This window comes from Eleutherodactylus coqui, chromosome 5 (genome assembly GCF_035609145.1).
Source record: "Eleutherodactylus coqui strain aEleCoq1 chromosome 5, aEleCoq1.hap1, whole genome shotgun sequence".
Taxonomy (NCBI): domain Eukaryota; kingdom Metazoa; phylum Chordata; class Amphibia; order Anura; family Eleutherodactylidae; genus Eleutherodactylus; species Eleutherodactylus coqui.
Window position 1 is genome coordinate 45,586,144 of NC_089841.1, and position 19,924 is coordinate 45,606,067.

Below are 19,924 nucleotides of genomic sequence, written 5' to 3' on the forward strand. Positions count from 1 at the left end.
GAGCACCAGCTAATCACAGCCGGTGCTCTATAAACCGATTACAGCCATTCAGTGATGTCATTCACTGAATGGCTGTGATCGATCAAGCGTCTGCTGTGATTGGTGGACACTCTATCCAATCACAGTGCTTACTTACACAACGCTGACGGTGGGGGAATTTAAAGCCGAGCAAAGAGATGACAGTGGGGAGAATTCTCAAACAGCTTGCCGCATTGCTGGGAAGACCATCGCGCCAGGGGACACAGACGCCAGCTGGGAGGTGAGTATGGTGGGGTTTTTTTTGTTGTTTTTTTTCACTTCACTCAAGTATAAGCCGAGGGGGTCTTTTTCAGCATAAAAAATGTGCTGAAAAACTAGGCTTATATTTGAGTATATATGGTATATTATTTTTTTTCCAAACTGTTTGGGACAAAGAAAAACAATGTGAGAAAACCGTTTTCTTTTATAATCTATTTTTTTTAATTGAAAATACACCTACAAAGTACAATTCTTCAATCCACACTGGGTACATGAAAACAGAACCAGTAAAGGACATGTGGAAAGAAACTTCTATCGTACCCGATTCATGAAAACAGTTAGTTACATGACACAAAGACAAATGATTTAAACAATTTTTTTTTAAACAAATGACAAATTTCAACATTAGGACTTTATCAAAATGTTCATAAAATTCAAAAATGCAGTTACTCTCTAAAGTTAACTTTTGTACATAAAATCTCTTTGTATCTATTATAAAAATATCTCTACTTACATTTCATAAGATCTGTATTTCTCTATTCATATTAGCAAAATAGAACCTTTACATTGTACTGTATATCTCTGACTTGTGTAATGCCTGTAGATGTTTTTTTTTTTAAAAAAAAGGTACCCAGTTAAAACTTTCTAGCATGCGGAGATATTTCTGAGATAGTACATTCTCTGCACTTAAAAAAAAAAAAAAAAAAAAATCTCTTCTCTCACATATTATATATACAAAACAGGTATTACATAACCTTCGAAGAACAAAGGTTGAGATACATTTGGGTTCAATGTCTGGTGAGTATTTGTATCACATTTAAAAAATAAATGTTAATTAACTTGATGGACAGAAATATTAAAAATGTTGGTATATAGATGCTCGAATATATTTCCTACTTAAATACCAAAGGGTATTGGAATTCCGTAAGGGCTCATGCATATGGTTATAATGCGGGTCCATTTTGCATTACTCCATGATACAGCGCTCATAATGTCTTATTTTACACTGCGGTCCACAGAGGCTTTTTCTCAATCCGAGAGAAAAATATGAGGCCTGTATTAGGGTGTGTCATGTGTATTAGGGTGTGTCATGTGTTTTCTGAGCCAAAGCCAGAAGTGCATTCAGAATGAAGGACATCTACTTGGTCTTGCTGGATCCACTTCTGGCTTTGGCTTTAAAAAAAAAAAACAGTATGAAAAACCACGGTTATAGAAGTATTCTTCCCTAGAGGTATTCCCATCTGCATGTACCCTACGGAAAACACTATAAAATTACCTTCTCTCTTATAATTTTATAATCCTAAAACTACATATACACAGGGTGGTAGGGACACTGGCCTTCTAGAACACCACATTATAGGACGTATGGCAGGAAAAATTGCATGTGAAGGACATACATGTGTTTTTTTTTTCAAGACTATCTTCTGCCTTTTGTTGCCTGTGGGGAAAAAAACTGTAAAGCAAAACTACAGTGGTCACTCACTGGTATGGGCCCATATTCCACTTCTAGGACCCAGATCCTATAAGGAACCATAAATTCTAAGGCAATATTCAGGGCTTAATTAACATCAGTGAAGGTCCCCAGGACAAAAAGCAAATTCATGTGATCCCAGACTATACCTAACCCCCTATGTCAACCAAATATAACCGAGGGAGCACTGCATGACTCTCTCCACTAAAGTCTATGAAAGTTGAGCTTTGTTTACATTAGTCAAGTAACTGGACCCAAAAACTGGGGTCAGAACGCAACTTGCCCTTAAATCTGCTCTACCACTTGACCCACCCACTTTTCATTTGTTTACCATTTAATTGACCAATGTGTTTACGCTGGTCAAGTGTACATGATTTTCTTGAAGTGCCTCTTTAGTTGACCATTTACTAGACTAATGTAAACTAGCATTTGACTCCCTTAGACTTCAAAACAGAGAGCCACACTCATGTTCAGCCACTGTTCCACCACTTCTTGAATGGTAGGGATTAGCAAACTGCCTTCAGGGAGGGTAGATGGTGAAGGCCCTTTAGCTCCACAAGGTGGTAGAGTCTCCAGGATATATGTCCTCCCCATAATCCAGTCCTGGCTATATAACCGAGAATGCTATGGACCTATCCATAAAAAAAGGTGGCATATTCCAATACATAGTGCATCAGAGAGATATTTTTCCGTATGGCAGTACATGTACAGGTAATATGCAACCATGGGATTCGGTGTACCACAATATAGGGCTCAAGACTTTGACCTGTGCATGGGTCCTAATACACAAAATCCTAGATCTGATCACAGTGGCAAAACTCCACCATTTAAATGCCACATATGAATATAGTCGAAAAAAAATTCTACATAGACACAGTTGGCATAAACACAACATTAAAGTCAATTAGAAAACAAAAAAGACTCGTCATATTCCCAGTTTGAGACCAAGAGACAATTCAAGGGGGGGTCTAGGATTTCTCTGGGTGGGTGATGTATGAAAACTCATCATAACAGACTGGTGCAAAAAGCTTGAGTCCCATAGACATGAATAGGATCCGTCAGGATCAGATTTTTTTGTTTTTTTGAACACACCCGAAGAATGATTTTGACTCAAGCAGCATCAATATATTGAAAAAACTGCAGTAGCCTTAGCTGCCACCAAGTATTATTGTACCTGATAAGGCAAAGGGAGATGAAGCCTTCAAGTAAATACAGTAAAAATGAATAAAAAATTCCAGCAAAACCCATCATATAATGACAATATAATCAATTGAAATATTTTGGGATTTACAATAAGTTTCCAATAGGGGGTATTTAATAAAAATACAATATCCCTTTTAAAATGTGTACAATTCACAGTAATGGTATTTTAACTGGAGCTCGCATTTAAAGGAGCTGTCCACATTGGACAATCTCTTTCTTTTAGAAGACTCTGTGCATCCTAAGGCTAGAACCTCTAGGAGCGCAGCAGCAAGTGTTGAATTTCCCTGCAGCACCACTTGAGGGGATATGAAGTACTACACAGTGCCTCTTGAAATGAGTGGAGTGCTTGTGAAATGTAGGGATGTGCTGGGTCCTCCAGAAAGGGAGACGCTTCTCTAAGTTGGCTACTTGATAGTAAAAGTTTCTCAAAGTAACAGTGAATTTGGTCCTAGAAATTTCATTTCCTTGGGTAAATTTAGAAGGATTACTACGAGATACTTTTAACATCTTAAGAGCCCCATTTAAAAAGCCCACTGAGAACGGTCTCTTCAAAATCTATGTGGCACGATATTAGAGGCGAATTTGACTTTAGAGAGCTGGGATGTACATAGAGAAAACGGGACCTTTACATGCCTTGACTCATACCATTACATTCCTCTATTTGGGTCAAGAGTGATTTTTCAAGTACCAAACTATCCATCCTTTGTAGGGTTGGTGGATGCCTTCCCTACTCTAGTTTCCTACCTCTTGTTTGCTAATATCACAGAGTCTGTGAAAGACAAACTTTCTCAACTTCCCTCCACCCAACTGGGATAGGACCCCTTCTCCATTTGCTCCCATAGAAGTTCCATGGCCTCTATGATACATATTCCCTTATTAGAGAGTACACTTGTAATTATTACCAATTATTGTAAAGTCCCATCCCTTAGGTTCCCAGTAGATGGTACCCAACATAAAAACCTCTAACAGAACAGGTCCCCCATCTATTATCTGCCATTTAAAATACTGGTGTCTTCTTAAGTAGCAGGGTCTGGTGCGAATACTACCACTGCACCCCCTATCACTATGCTATCGGTTCCCAGTCCATATAAAGAGATAAAAAAACATATTAATAAAATAAAACTCTTGTACAAACATGGCAATATCATCACCTGGTTAGCATAAACTGGTCAAAACCATGTTGGCAAAAATATTATTTAAAGAAACAGGTATTGTGGCACCGGCGATTGGTGGTTGTCTGGTTACACCCAGTGTCACACTGGCACCAGACGATATGTTTGAAAGTTAAGACAAAAATGGAATGGATGCGTTTCCGGTCAGAAGATATTGAAGGATGCCTACATCTTAGTTTCGCTGTCTATGGGTTTATCGGTTTCGTTTTCCTGTGCGATCAGCTGATATGGTTTCTTCATTTCATTTTCCTCAATCACAGAGTTGCCCATTTCAGCATCACCTTTCTTCAGCTCATGTCTGGACAGATGCTCCACTATTCCAGCACCAAGAGAGTCCCCAAGAACGTTTGTGGTGGTACGGAGCCGATCCCTGTAATTAAATAACATGGCCATGTTAGGAAAACTAGTACGTAGTAAGGAAGTCTCCAGCTTTTATCATCATGTCATTTTTAGGTCCAACATCATGTGCTAGTTAATATACAGGGTGTAGTCATTAAGCCTGAGCTCAATACTGGTGTCCTGTATTGAAATAACAATGGCCTACTTGAATAGGAAGGCATGGCTGCGCTATATAATGGTATGGCACATGGGCACATAGGGCCCCCAGAACATGGATTTCAATTTTGGTTATTGCCCCTGTGAGAGATAGAGAGTTAAACTTGCAAAGTTGAGGATAGCATGTGAGAAGCAGAAATCTGTTTTCCGCGTCTTTCTAAGTACTGTAGACCACTTACTAAAGTAAGGAAAGCATACTCTGAGTGGCGGCCTTCAGTACATGCATGGAGCCATTTGATAGTGGAATCCAGGGATAACGCTATCTTTACAAGACCGTGTTAGTGAACGGCGAAGCGCCAATTCAGTGCAGGTGCAATGAAAATTATTAGTAAGAGCGTGACCCGATCAGAAAACAATGCAAATTACAGCAGGAACGAGGGGATTGGAAATTGGCGCAATCGCTTTATTGGATCGGTTTTCATTCCAGGGACTCTCAACACAGATCGGTACTTGAATCTCCAGCAGATGACTGTGGATGACTTCCTGGATGATCTGCCCTTATTGTAGCAGAAAGAAACCATTACATGTACGCTTTTCTTACTTCAGTCATAACAGCGGTGCCACGGGACTTAGAGAGACATGGAAAACGGATTTCTGCTTCTCACATGCTACTCTTCAACTTTGCAGTTGGGTTTTACTCTCTCTTACAGGAGCCACAACACAAATTGAAATCCATGTTCTGGGGCTCCCAGAGGTCCGTGTATCATACCATTGTGTAGCACATTCATGCCTTCCTATTCAAGTACGCTATTGTTATTTCAATATTAGGACATCAGAACTGAGATATAGCACTGGATCTGGCTTTTTTGACTACATCCTGTATAGCAATCGGTACTCTGTTTTTAATATGGAGCCACATACGAGATAAGTGTCCAAATGCTAAGCCAACTGCTTGTTAAAAGCTTTTTATTATTAAAACAAAACCCCGTCACCCAACTGAGGCCTGCCTAAAATAAAAAAAATGAGGGTATACTCCCCTCATCTGGAGCCATAGAATGAAGCTGACAGCTAGCTCTGGTATCGGCAGCGATTTCTGAGTAGACCGGCTGAATGGAAGTACGTGACCACTGCAGCCAACCAGACTCTGCAGCATCACTGTGGTCGCTCCTGGCATCAACACTTATATCTTGGCCACCAGGATGCCAGGAATTTGGGGACAATTGTCTGCAGTGGTCACAAGCTACCGCCTAGTCAGTCCACCTGGAAGTCACCGTCAATGCCAGCGCTGGCTGTCAGTTACATCCCAAGGCCCCAGAAGAGAGAAGTATACCCTTGTTTGTTATTTTAGGCAGGGACCAGCTGGGGGACAGGGTTGTGTTTTAATGACAAAACCAATTTAAGCCTATAGCTATTTCATTTGTCTCCACCATAAACATGCATGCTAGGCTGAATGTGGAATTCAGGCATGGTGGAACCCAACATGCTCGATCTTTTTCTTGGCAAAAGTACTTTCATTGGAGAATCAGGAGAGAGTCATATACATTAGATCCTTGGCAGATCCCACATATATTGTACAATTTCTATTTTATATATATATGACCAGTTATAGATAGATTGCACTCAAAATGACACCCAGAAGGGTGGTTTTGGTCTTGGGGTAGGATCTCCTTCTCTTCCTAGCACACATGTTCTCTGCCGATCCATGTAAAAGTGAAAAGGGGGATCTATACAACACCTGGTCTGAGGACACTTTCCTGTTGGCATGACACAGGACTTATTGTAACGCTCACCTTTTCTTCTCCGGACAATCATTCTTCCAGATGTCCCAAACAGTCTGAAATGGGCTTTAGAGAAAATACAGATGGTCGTGCGCTTGATAGGCGCTCTGCATAGGCAGCCCTAAAGGACCTTCAGAAGGCCCCCGGCTGTCTAGCAACAGCACAGTGTCCCGCGATCTGACCGGACAGGCTTCTTAGGCTTGATAGAAGCCTGCCCGGTCCCTGCATGGTATGATGTAATGCCATAACATTACATTATACTGTGCAGGACAGATTGTTCACATCTTGCGAAGTTCGTAACTCGAACGTTCGCAAGTCGAGGACTATCTGTACTATGCAGAGTTTGGACTGCAGGACTAGGGTAAAGTTATTTTCTCTGATGAAACCCACTTCAGATTGTTTGGGACATCTGGAAGAATGATTGTCCGGGGAAGAAAAGGCGAGTCCTGTGTCATGCCAACAGTAAAGCATCCTCAAAGCATTTATGTGTGGGGTCACTGTTCACCCAAGGGAGTGGCTTAACTCACAATTGTGTCTAAGAACACTGCCCTGAATGGTATTTAAACATCCACCAAGGGCAACTTCTCCCAACCGTCCAGGGCCAATTTGGTGATGAACAACTTTTTTTGCTTTGTATGCTTTATAAAAATAGTTGTAAAGGTAGAAATAGTCTTTATGGTTAGTACCACAACATTTTGGACACTTTTCGTAGCAGGCCTGGTGATGAGACCCTGGATAAAAATTATCTATTGCTTTCCCAGAGACTTGATAGGAACCTCATCACCTTCCATGGAGGTTTGCAACAAAAACATCTAACCTGTCCAGCAAATAATTTATTTGGTCAATACTTACAAAAACCAATCAACTGCAATGATCAAGGTGATGTCTTCTGTTGGCAATCCCACCGATGTCAGCACAATAACCATGGTGACAAGGCCGGCTTGTGGGATCCCAGCGGCTCCAATACTTGCAGCTGTGGCCGTGATACTACAAATGGAGAACAGATTATTTTACACCCTGAGAACATCATCATAAATTATGATAAAACAACTGAAACCAGAAAGCAAGTGTAATTTTACGTTTTCCAATTTAGGGTCCTTTTACACAGAGCGAGAAATCGTTTGAATGAGCGAACAAGGATCGTTTGCTTTAAAATGCAGTCAGTTGATAGATACAGATAATTGTTTCCATTTTTTTGGCATTTGCTTGTTTACATGATTGTTGGTCATTCAGGGCACTAGAACAGTGAATGGGGACCACTGAACGATTACTTTACTTGTAACAACTTGCGAATGACTGAACAATTATTTTTGTGTGTGCATAAAATGAATGCCGAATGATAAGTGAATAAGTTACTATTTGTTGTTTAATCGTTGGGTGTGTTTACACTAAACGATCATTCAAATTCGCACAATCTATCGCTTTTTTGAATGACAATCGTTTTGTGTAAAAGGGCCCTTAGCTGCATTTCCTACATAATGTCTTGCACCATCTTCCCTTTTGTCTTGACTGTTATTTATTTTTCATTTTCTAAAGGCTTTGTCAGTTCTCCTACCAGAGTACAGCAGATTATGGGACTATGGGTGGGGGGTGTTAAAGCTATACACTTTTCTATGGTTTGATTTCCTATTCTCCTTTAAAAAGTTGCTTAACTGCTGTCACAACTCAAATGAAGCCTGAGAGTCCTGCTTCTCCCACCAAGTCATAGAGAAAGCCTTTAAGTCCTGCTTCCCCACCACTCAGAGAAAGCATACGAGTCTTGCTTCTCCCGCCCACTCATATAGAAAGCCTGTGAGTCCTGCTTCCCCATCTACTCATATAGAAAGCCGGTGAGTCCTGCTTCCTCCACCCACTCATATAGAAAGCCTGTGAGTCCTGCTTCCTCCACCCACTCATAGAGAAAGCCTGTGAGTCCTGCTTCTCCATCTACTCATATAGAAAGCCTGTGAGTCCTGCTTCCTCCACTCACTCATAGAGAAAGCCTGTGAATCCTGCTTCCTCCACTCACTCATAGAGAAAGCCTGTGAGTCCTGCTTCCCCATCTACTCATAGAGAAAGCCTGTGAGTCCTGCTTCTCCATCTACTCATATAGAAAGCCTGTGAGTCCTGCTTCCTCCACTCACTCATAGAGAAAGCCTGTGAATCCTGCTTCCTCCACTCACTCATAGAGAAAGCCTGTGAGTCCTGCTTCCCCATCTACTCATAGAGAAAGCCTGTAAGTCCTGCTTCCTCCACCCACTCATAGAGAAAGCCTGTGAGTCCTGCTTCCCCATCTACTCATATAGAAAGCCTTTAAGTCCTGCTTCCTCCACCCACTCAGAGAAAGTCTGTGAATCCTGCTTCACCCACCAACTCATATAGAAAGCCTGTGAGTCCTGCTTCCCCATCTACTCATATAGAAAGCCGGTGAGTCCTGCTTCCTCCACCCACTCATATAGAAAGCCTGTGAGTCCTGCTTCCTCCACCCACTCATATAGAAAGCCGGTGAGTCCTGCTTCCTCCACCCACTCATAGAGAAAGCCGGTGAGTCCTGCTTCCTCCACCCACTCATAGAGAAAGCCTGTGAGTCCTGCTTCCTCCACCCACTCATAGAGAAAGCCTGTGAGTCCTGCTTCCCCATCTACTCATATAGAAAGCCTGTGAGTCCTGCTTCCCCATCTACTCATATAGAAAGCCTGTGAGTCCTGCTTCCTCCACTTACTCATAGAGAAAGCCTGTGAGTCCTGCTTCCTCCACCCACTCATAGAGAAAGCCTGTGAGTCCTGCTTCTCCATCTACTCATATAGAAAGCCTGCGAGTCCTGCTTCCTCCACTCACTCATAGAGAAAGCCTGTGAATCCTGCTTCCTCCACTCACTCATAGAGAAAGCCTGTGAGTCCTGCTTCCCCATCTACTCATAGAGAAAGCCTGTAAGTCCTGCTTCCTCCACCCACTCATAGAGAAAGCCTGTGAGTCCTGCTTCTCCATCTACTCATATAGAAAGCCTGTGAGTCCTGCTTCCTCCACTCACTCATAGAGAAAGCCTGTGAATCCTGCTTCCTCCACTCACTCATAGAGAAAGCCTGTGAGTCCTGCTTCCCCATCTACTCATAGAGAAAGCCTGTAAGTCCTGCTTCCTCCACCCACTCATAGAGAAAGCCTTTGAGTCCTGCTTCCCCATCTACTCATAAAGAAAGCCTTTAAGCCCTGCTTCCTCCACCCACTCAGAGAAAGTCTGTGAATCCTGCTTCCCCCACCAACTCATATAGAAAGCCTGTGAGTCCTGCTTTCCCTACCCGCTCATATATAGAAAGTCTATGAGTCCTGCTTCCCCCACCCACTCCTATAGAAAACCTGTGAGTCCTGCTTCCCCCACCCACTCCTATAGAAAGCCTGTAAGTCCTGCTTCCCCCACCCACTCAGAGAGCCTGTGAGTCCTGCTTCCCCCACCCACTCATATAGAAAGCCTGTGAGTCCTGCTTCCCCCACCCACCCCTATAGAAAGCCTGTGAGTCCTGCTTCCCCCACCCACTCATAGAAAGCTTGTGAGTTCTGCTTCCCCCACCCACTCATATAGAAAGCCTGTGAGTCCTGCTTCCCCCACTCACTCATACAGAAAGCTTGTGAGTCCTGCTTCCACCACTCACTCATAGAGAAAGCCTGTGAGTCCTGCTTCCCCCACCCACTCCTGGAGAAAGCCTGTAAGTCCTGCTTCCCCCACCCACTCATAGAGAAAACCTGTGAGTCCTGAAATCAACTTGTGTAATATGAGCGAAAACTTGCATGAACATTATAAAAACATCATTGGTCCATCACTTCTCTGTTTTAATAAGTTAAATCTGAATATTAATTACAAATGTACATGCTGGCCAGGAATGCTGAAAGATTTTTGCTCTGATGTCTGAAGAATTGTGAATGCAGCTCCGGCTGCTCTAATAATTGCATTAATTACCTGATTGTAATAATCTGTCCAAAATTAAGGTCAAAATTGTTGACTTGAGCAATGAAAATAGCAGCCAAAGCTTCATAGAGGGCAGTACCATCCATATTGATTGTAGCGCCCACTGGTAGAACAAACCGGGTCACCCTTTTATCCACCTTGTTGTTTTCTTCCAGACACTTAAATGTAATCGGTAACGTTGCAGAGCTAGAAAGAGAAAATGGAACATGTAAGCAACATGGTGGGGTGATAGAGAAGAATAGAGTCAACTCAGGATAGCATTTACTAATTACTAAGGCTCTGTCCACAACACACTGCCTTTTTCGCCGCTGAGCTTCATTACAGCAAAACTCTCGACATGGTTACTGAGATTTTGTGCAAGCCACAACATGAACGAAATGAGGAAATGAATGAAGAAACCAACAAAAATAAGAAATCTCGCTGAGAAACAGGGAACCTTCGCCTCTGGCTGATTGCTTGAATTCTAGAGGTTTGGAGCTTAAAGGGGTTTTCCAGGCAGCACTGGCCGTCAGTACCATGATACACCAGGGTCGGAGTGGAAGCTGCTGCTCCAACCCCTGTGTAATGCCGGCGCTCATAATTCCAGGTACAGCTCTCAATTGAATCAATTAGAGCTGCACTTGTAATTGCAGGCTGGGGATTTCAATGAGAGTTGAGCCTGCAATCATGAGCACCGGCTGTAGCACAGGGGTCAGAGCTGCGGTATCCCAGCATTGACAGCTGGTGCTGTCTGAAAACCCCCTTTAACATTACTTGGTCTTCATTGCAGATGTTGCCCTATGGAAGGTTTCTTCTGCTACAAGCCACTACCTAGCCAGTAAACTCGTATCCTAAAAGTGCCCATACACATAAGTTGAATGTTGGTCATAACCATTGATTTTGCCGAGACAAAGTGACCTAATACAAATAGATGTTCACATGGGAGATAAGCTGTCAGAGGTGTCTGGTAATGGCTTCTGTGCCTCTACGCATTGAAAAGACGTATGCTTGGCTGAGCTAAATGTACATGTCTACTAAACGCTCACTGCATTAGGAGCAGCTGGCGCATGACATCTTGTGGTTAGTAACGTGGTACTACATGACAGGGGAGTCGTGATCTGCTCTCAGGTAATGTGCTGACCTCTCCTCTGCACAACAAAAGGCAAAATCTGCCAGTCATTGGTAAATGTGGTGACGAGTGACTGACTGTGGATCAATTGTTGATGCCCAGAGGTGGGGTGCCAGTATTTCTTAAACAGTCGCACTTGCTGGCTATATCCAAACCACAGTATCAAGAGTGTACAAAAACTAGTTGAACCATGCACAGACATCTATCAGAAGATCATACAGCGGCAGGTTATGTGTGGTTGATCCTAGAGGCTAGCATCAGGTGGCTCATCTGGTATCTCAGCAATGACATGCCACAGTGGACCCACTGAGCCTACAGTACAACAGCTGGGAAGTTAGACAAATTTCCAGAATAACCATGCGGTGTACCTTGCGTTGACTAGTGTTCGAAAGCAAAAAAAAAAAAAAAAATAGAAGAGGATGACCCTGATCACCCTGTGTCATCATCAACACCAACTTGCATGGTCTCAGAAAAGACATCATTGGACCTTGGACACATGGCAGAAGGTTGTCTGGAGTGAGGAGTCCTGTTTTCTGCTGAACCATATGGATGGCCGGGTCCACATCTTGCATAAATAGCATGTAGCCATATCCCATGTGTGTACCATTGGGTTTAACAGGCTGGTGGTGGCATTGTCATGGTCTAGGGAATGTATTCCTGGCATGGCCTAGGACAATTGGGTATCATACCGCAATCCTTGAATGGTGAATGCTACAGGGACCTGTTAGCTGACTATCTGCACTCATATCTTCCGGAAGTCTTCCCCAATCACACTGCCATCTTTCAATGCTCTGTGTTAGCTAGAGTCACTAGGAAATGTTAGGAGGAACACAACAATGAATTCTCCACACTGCCTTGGCCCTCATATTCACCGGACTGTAGCAACAACAACATATTTGGGATATGCTGAAAACGTCAGTGTGATCTGCTGCCATTTATCCATAAAATGTGGGCCAAATAATGGAGCTTCTGCAACAGGCATGCGTCAACTTGAGTATGGAGGATGTTCTCCACCTTGTGGAATCTGTTCCCTGACGTCTGAAAGCAGCGATCACCCAAAAAGGTGGACCAACCTGTTATTGAATAGGTATTATCTTATGTGATAGAGGGGTCTTTGTTTCTCCCTTAGAAACCAGGGCTTGAATGTAACTGCTACCTTGGCACCCCAGAAAACTATGCCTCTGGAGGCAGGTCATAACACTACTACTGGGCCCAGCAGGAAGGGGTGGGTCTGATGCAGAGTCTGAAACTAGCTTTGGGTGCTGGCCATTTTTGCCACTTGAGTAGCCCCTCCTGTCTCTTTCTAGATCTACAATGGTGTGCATACGGTGGTAGATGATATCTGACAATGGTAGTGAGAGCTTTCTGGCTGACACAGGGCACTGAGTACATGTGCACAGGAAGGTAGTGGAGTATGTAACTGCTGGGGATTCTATATGACCATATACAGATAGTCCCCGACTTGCGAACATTCGACTTACGAATTTCGCTAGATACGAACTATCTGTTTTGCACAGTATGATGTAATGCTATGGCATTACATCATACTGTGCAGGGACCGGACAGGCTTCTATCAAGCCTGATAGAAGCCAGTCCGGTCACATCGCGGTTGCTGGGCAGCCGGGGGCCTTCTGAAAGGCCCTAGGGCTGTCTATGCAGAGCGCCTAGCAAGCCGTGCGCTTGATAGGCACTCTGCATAGGCAGCCCTGGGGCCTTTCAGGAGGTCCCCGGCTGCCTAGCAACCACATCGTGGGACGCTGTACGGGCCCCCTGAACGTCGGGTGCAGGCTGTTTCTTACAGCGGGCACCTGGCGGCAGCAGTTCCGACGAGCCGCGCTGCTCGTCAGAACTGTTAACACTTTAAATACCGCTGTCAGAGCGGTATTTAAAGTGTTAACAGTTCCGACAAGCAGCGCGGCTCGTCGGAACTGCTGCCGCCGGGTGCCCGCTGTAAGAACAGCCGGCACCCGACGTTTTATGGAGCGGGGTCCACCCGCGATTCCCTCCATACAACCATTTGTTCGACTTGCGAACAAAACGGACTTGCGAACGGGCTCCCGGAACGGAACCTGTTCGCAAGTCGGGGACTAACTGTACTATCAGAGCCTCTGTACCCAACTGATTTTTAGTGGATGGGAGTATAAGTGAAAGAGGATACCAAGAATATAGGTTTGTCATAAGGAAAGTTTGAATAAGGGCTTACCTCGAAGAGGTGCCCAGAGCTGTGATTAAGGCTTGCAGCAATCCTCCAATGAACACCCAAGGGTTTTTACGAGTGACAAGAAAGTAAAGCATGGGAAGAACAATAATGGCGTGGATAAGCAATCCTATAATGACAGTGATGGTGTACATTCCAAGCTGTCCTCCAACAACGCCCATATCTTCCATCTCTGCAATCTTCCCAGCAATCAAGAAGAGGATTCCCACTGGTGCATACCTAGGAACAAAGTAATTCTACATTATATATCAACTTCAGAATTTTAGTTTACCATAATATATTATCTTAGGAGTATTCATGGAAAAAGAATAAGTGTGAAAAAGTATAAGAGGTTTGCCCGGGGCTAAGGGGTGGAGCCTATCCAAAGAGGGTTTTGACCAAATTACATTCATTGTTGCTCAGCAGTGAGGTCACGTGACAAGCCAGCATGCACGGGAAACTGCTACATGATGTATTCTAAGCGGGATGGACAAAAGCAGAGCAACTAATGAATATTTATGTGCAGATAGAAACACAGAGTTCATATATCCAATTCGCTATCTTTAATATGGCATCTATGAAGTCATATCCCATTGTTAGCAAAGACTTTGCCCTGGACCTTCCAGCCTACCAGTCGTAAAAATGGCCGCTGATAGAGGGGCATGTAACCAGATATATCCATCAGCAACCTGCACTGAAAAACACTATGCATTCACTAGTTTCCTGGATGTCTAGGACCCTCACAAGCACAGATGACAACAGTTGTAATCTTAGTACCCAGCTTTAATCTCTTAAGCTTTGCAGGTCCTGAAAATCCAGGCGGTTCAGAGGAAAAGCTCTGCTAACAAGGAAGCATGGCTTCGTAAGGTAGTAATGGAGCTCCCTGCTTCCTCAACTGAATAATAAGTAGCTTTGGTGACGCGAAAGGGCGCTCGGAGCTGTAGGCCGAAACTCAGCCCCTTCTATGACATGGGCAGTGATGTAGCTAGCGCATGATCAGTTCCTAAGACCCGGCAGCACAAGGGGAGGGTGAGCTCCTCTGTGCAACCTTCGGGTGATGAGGCTAGCAGGTCACCCACTTAAGAATGTGAGAAGGGGGCTGAATAAATAATACTGGAGGGAAGCCATTGAAGCAATCCCCTTCAAGAGTGCAGGGAGGTCCAGGAGAAAAGCCCCAGAGTAAAGGCCGTTGCAACAGCTACTGCAACAGGTGAAGGTGGAAGTAAAGTCAAGCCAAGTGTAGCAAAGGGGCCTAGCGGCCAAATCAACCTTCTGACCAGAGGCCCAATGGTGAGTGCAATAAGTGAGGCCAGGAGACCCTCAGAGAAGTCTGAGGGAGAAATGGCCTCTATGGCTGTAGTGAGTGAACGTTGGGTGCTAAGAACTTGGAGTCCAGTATAGAATCAGCACATGGATGAAGACAGGGAGTCTCCCTCCTCGCAATGACCAAGGTAGCAACTGTACAGATGGGAATGGCCTGAAAGACAGAAAGCAAGTAACTGTGTGGCACATGCAGAGTTATTGGTGGCCTTGTGGTACACATCCTGCAGAGTGCAAGTCCATAGACAAGGAGAGAGGTCCGTGGTTCTTTGCCAAAGGAAGCTTTGTTTGGGGAACCAAAAGTAAGCCACAAGCAACTAAGTGAACGCACTGCCGAAGGTTGCCACACAGCCGTACTGGAAATTGCTTCTGTATTGGGGAGGTACTTCTCGGGACTACAAGACTGGTGAGAGACTTTGGGGTACTCATATTTGTGCTTGAGGCTGGAAGGCCTGTGTCTAATAGAGAGTGTACTGTACAGGGTACTAGGCTCGCGAGTGATTAGTTTGCAATGTTTGCAGTAACCATGCCCTCTTCAGAAGTGAGAAAGATGTATATAAGATTTTGCAGTAAAAGTTGTGTGCATAAATCTCATTTTCTACATCTGCACTGCATGGGTTGCACTTTGGCATGTCTATGCCAGTCCCATGCCCCGTTACGAAAGGTATTCTCCAGAAATATTGTTTCTAAGATAGGAGAGGAGCTATATTTTGCCACATGGAGTACCCCCATATAGGAAGTTATATGTCTCTGCTATGCCCATCAGCCTTTTTGTATCATCAGCACGAATCGATACTCACCACATAATTACTCCCACCAATCTCATAATTGCCTCATTGAGGCTGTCAAAGAAGTCCTTCAAGGCTTTGCCATGTTCTTTCATGTTTCCTATCACCAGACCAAAGCACATTGAGAACACCACAAGTCCCAGTGCATTAACTCCATTCACTGCCCCTGGGACGGGCACCATCTCTTCTCGAAATTTGGTCAATGTCTCCATGGCATCTGAGACATTGTTCATGACGGAGGACAACAAGCTTTCATTTTCTGGCACAGGAATCTTGAACTGTTTCTTCTCGTAGTAGGTCTTGAACTAAACAATAAAAACAGCAAGGTTTAGGAAAACAATATACACATTTATATAAAATGTACACTCTAATCTAGTGAATCATTGCTATAGGTCAGTTTTAATTGCTCCAAATACATCTAAACTAAAAACGAAGCAACTTTGCATCTAGTCATGGTATAAAACAAACAACCGTTTTGTATCTACAGCTCCTGTGCAGACCTATGTGTCTCCATAGTTACAGACTACAAACAAACCCCTGTAGTCTGATCCTGCAGTCACACTCTCTTCCATATTCCTTACTTCTTGCAAACACACATTTGTTAATACATGTGTGGATACACATTGGTCTGCATATGAGTTGTATATACAAGCTCTGTCATAAGCCTTTTTATTGGCTTGTTATATCAGTTTCTAGGTGACAAGCGATATGGCTGCCATTACAGTTCCAATAAGGATTATTACTCAACTTCCAATATCTAAATAGGCCATTAATGCTGTAATAGACTGGCTTCTGGAATATGATAATAGGTAAAACAGCTTTGTATACTATGTATAGATCATATAGAGGTTACTATGAAAATCGCACCTGTTTGAAGCACGCTTCCACCATATTCGGAGGGAACATATTCCTGTCAAAAAGATGACGACAGAGCTAAATGTTACAAACACATACAAAGAACTGTCATAAACAACCAGTATCATAATGTAATATACTGAATGATTGCTTTCTTAAAGCCCCCACTAGTAGCCCGATGGGCCACCTTCCGCCTTCAAAACCGTAGAAATTCGTTGTGGCATACAGTATATCCCACTAGGTGATTAAACAATTCTGCAAGAATATCAGCCCCTGCAGACAGGAAGCATCTTGTAGTTGCTGCAGACATGTTCTGATCAGCTGACAGGAAGGGGTCATCCATTCATGCTGCTTGTACCAAATTCTGGTCTCCCATCAGCACGGGGCAACAGAGATCTGGATCCATCTGACCAGGAGATGTTTCTCCGCTGCTCAGTGATAACGTTTTTTGCACTCTTTTGCCCCATGAAGTCTCACCTTTCTGTTTCTCTTAAGACCCTTTTACTCATAACGATTATCGCTCAAAATTCAATGAATGGCTGTGATTGGTTCATCGAGCACGGGCTCTGGTTGGCTGAGCCACAGCACTCGAGAACCAATGAGAGGCAGCGCTTCCTGGAGGAAGGTTTTTTCAAAGCCCTGACCAGGAAACTCTGCCAGAGGACTTCAAACGAGTGCCGGAGATACAGATGAGACGTGCGGCAGAGCTGGACAGCGCCTCTTGGTATTTTTGTTCATGCAGCTAGGGCTTATTTTAGGGGAAACAGTAGGATTTCCTACTGTAAAAGTTGCATCGCACCGCACGAAAACCTGGTTTTCATGCAATGCGATGCAACACAAAGGAAGGCTCCATAGGGAAACATAGGGGTGCAAATTGCGGCAATATTCAGCAACCTGCAAATTTTTTTCTTGCAATATAGCAGGCTACAAAACATTACTAATGTGAAGGAACTCAATGAAAAGCATGTGATTTATAGCACTATCGCATCACGAGAAAATCGCGCTACTTTGTCACCCGTGTGAAACCAGCCTAAGAGCAATTCCCAACATCCTCCTCTAACCCCTTTTGGTAACAAGTTTTTTCCAGTCACATGATCCCCTATAGCTGCATGTTTTTACTCGATCACGCCATTTTCTGTATACATATCACACTGTCACAGGAGAAAACCCCACATGGTCAGCAGTGACTACTTGTGGCAGCACTCATCTTCAGAGGGAACACAGGAAGCTATGTTTTTTCTCATAGGGAAACTTAAAAAGTTTGCATTTATGGAATATCCATCTGCCAATAATAATATAATAATCCCACTCCCAGTAGCCTTTTTACCAAGGGAAGTTAGATTTACATAAGCTTTCATAAACGCCTGCCCCAGATCTGGTGTGTGTTCAGCCGCTTTTTGCTATAGGATTCTCTATAGGACTTCAAAAGCACCAAAAAAAAAATAAAAACACAAAAACTAACAAAATAAAAATAAGCCTCCAAAATCACTTGTAAAACAAAAGTCTAGAAGCCGAGGACTGTGCAGAGACCCCAATTATATAGGAAACGCGATCAGAAAATGATACAGCCACAGATTATGTGCCAATATTTAATTTTTGGGAGCTTTTTTCTCACCTACTCAGTTAAATGTTTTATTTTTTTTCCACGACTGTCCAATAATCCAGAATATCTAATAATCTGGTGCCGTATTAGACTGTATTCAAATTTGGCAGTTTTGGTGCATTTACGAACCACATAAAAAAAACGCATAAAAAAAAAAAGCACATTTTCCGCAGTTCAGAAACGTACTAAAAACACCAAGTGTGAATGCAGCCTTAAAGAAAATTAGAGCTATCCATAGATATTAACGCACCTGATTAAATCAAGAAACGCGTCAGCAGCGGCAACTTGCTCGATTTTGCCCTCTCGATGCATTTTTTCTTTGCTGCCCTTTCCGGGGTGGATGATAATGACGATGATAATTCCAATGATGACAGCAATGACTGTTGTTGTCATGTAGTAGACCACGGCTCTTATTCCCATTTTCCCAGAAGCCTTACTGTCCAGGGCGGCCATGCCTGAAAGGAGAAAAAGTCATTTACATTTGCTATCGGGGTGCTGAGGGTGTGGTTGCACCTGGGCCACAGAGCCCAATGGGTCCCAAAAGGTCCTTCTGTGACCTAGAATGACACCAGTATTATAAATGGCATATGACAGGGGCCTGGTATAGACTAAAAGAGTTTTCCTTGACTTTTACTATTATTGACCTATTCTCAGAACTCAGCACTATCTGCTTCTAACGCTGTTCACACAGCGGGCCCAGCGATCAGCTTTTTGGGGAGGGTATCCCTAGCTGTCAACCCCTATCGACCAAATATTGATGACCATACCTGAGGAGAGGTCATCAACTGTAAAAGACCTGGAGAATCCCATGAAGTTACCCCTCTTCTCACCCCTAGTTGATTCACAATTTTTTGTCATTTTTAACAATTAATCAGGTATTACAGTTGCATGTAAAAAAGAAGGGGCACTAATAACGGTTATAAACCATAAGTGCACCTTCCCCAGAGTCCACTACCCCCCAAAAAATAGTATATTGTAAGCTGTGATATAGACAGACATAGCGGCTGTAGTACCATGTTGGGCCACCTCTAGCATGGATGCAAGTTGAGATACGGGCAGGCATGGAGGCACCAGTACCGTGTTGGGCCACTTCTAGCTTGAATACAAGATGTGATACGGGCAGGCATGGAGGCATACAGATTCCATATGGTATACTGTGGCATATCGGGTACACATTTGCTGTAACTGAGCCTCTACACCGTGAAAAACTCGTAGGCTGTGGAAGTTGGCATCCCAGATGGTCCCATACATGTTCTACTGGCGATCAGGTGACCGGGCAGCCACGGAAGTGTGACAATGTTGTGGGGACATTCCTGTGACCCCCTTGTGTGTGCGGCCGAGCATTATCCTGCTGGATGCCTCTTGAAAGCCACCATGAGAGACAACACCCCCTCAAATTGTTAACTGGGTGAAATCTCTTCTCTACGTCGTAGAGGTGTCTATTGGTCAACAAGCTCTACACAAGCGGAAGAAGAGGTCACTACACACAAGGAGCCTCCGAGAGCCTTTTATAGGCCAAGGGGGGAACCACTTTTAGGACTTCAGGTGACAAGACCGTTTATCTAATCACGCCATACCGCTAATGATTTGCATATCTGCCTGAGATGTAACTGCATGCAGAGTTTTGCAGCAAAAAGACAACTTCTTCTAGGAACAGGATTGTTTTTTTTGACAAAGAGTGTAGTTGGGAAGTTCTGTTGTAGTTTTTGAATTAGGACCCAAGAGCTTCAAGTTACACCTCTAAATTTGCCCATCCA

The 19,924-nt window shown here is 43.6% G+C and overlaps 1 protein-coding gene across 1 annotated transcript in view; it reads right to left on the reverse strand.

The window, feature by feature from the left end:
• Positions 1–435: 435 nt before the first annotated feature.
• SLC1A3 (solute carrier family 1 member 3) overlaps positions 436–19,924 on the reverse strand; it is an 82,976-nt gene continuing 63,487 nt past the window's right edge. Inside the window, exons 4-10 of the mRNA XM_066602419.1 lie at positions 18,418–18,622; positions 16,577–16,619; positions 15,722–16,014; positions 13,608–13,841; positions 10,288–10,482; positions 7,209–7,343; positions 436–4,453 (exon numbers count right to left, since the gene is read on the reverse strand). Of these exons, the coding sequence (XP_066458516.1) occupies positions 4,249–4,453; positions 7,209–7,343; positions 10,288–10,482; positions 13,608–13,841; positions 15,722–16,014; positions 16,577–16,619; positions 18,418–18,622 (1,310 nt within the window). The 3' untranslated portion in view covers positions 436–4,248. The remainder of the gene's footprint in view (positions 4,454–7,208; positions 7,344–10,287; positions 10,483–13,607; positions 13,842–15,721; positions 16,015–16,576; positions 16,620–18,417; positions 18,623–19,924) is intronic.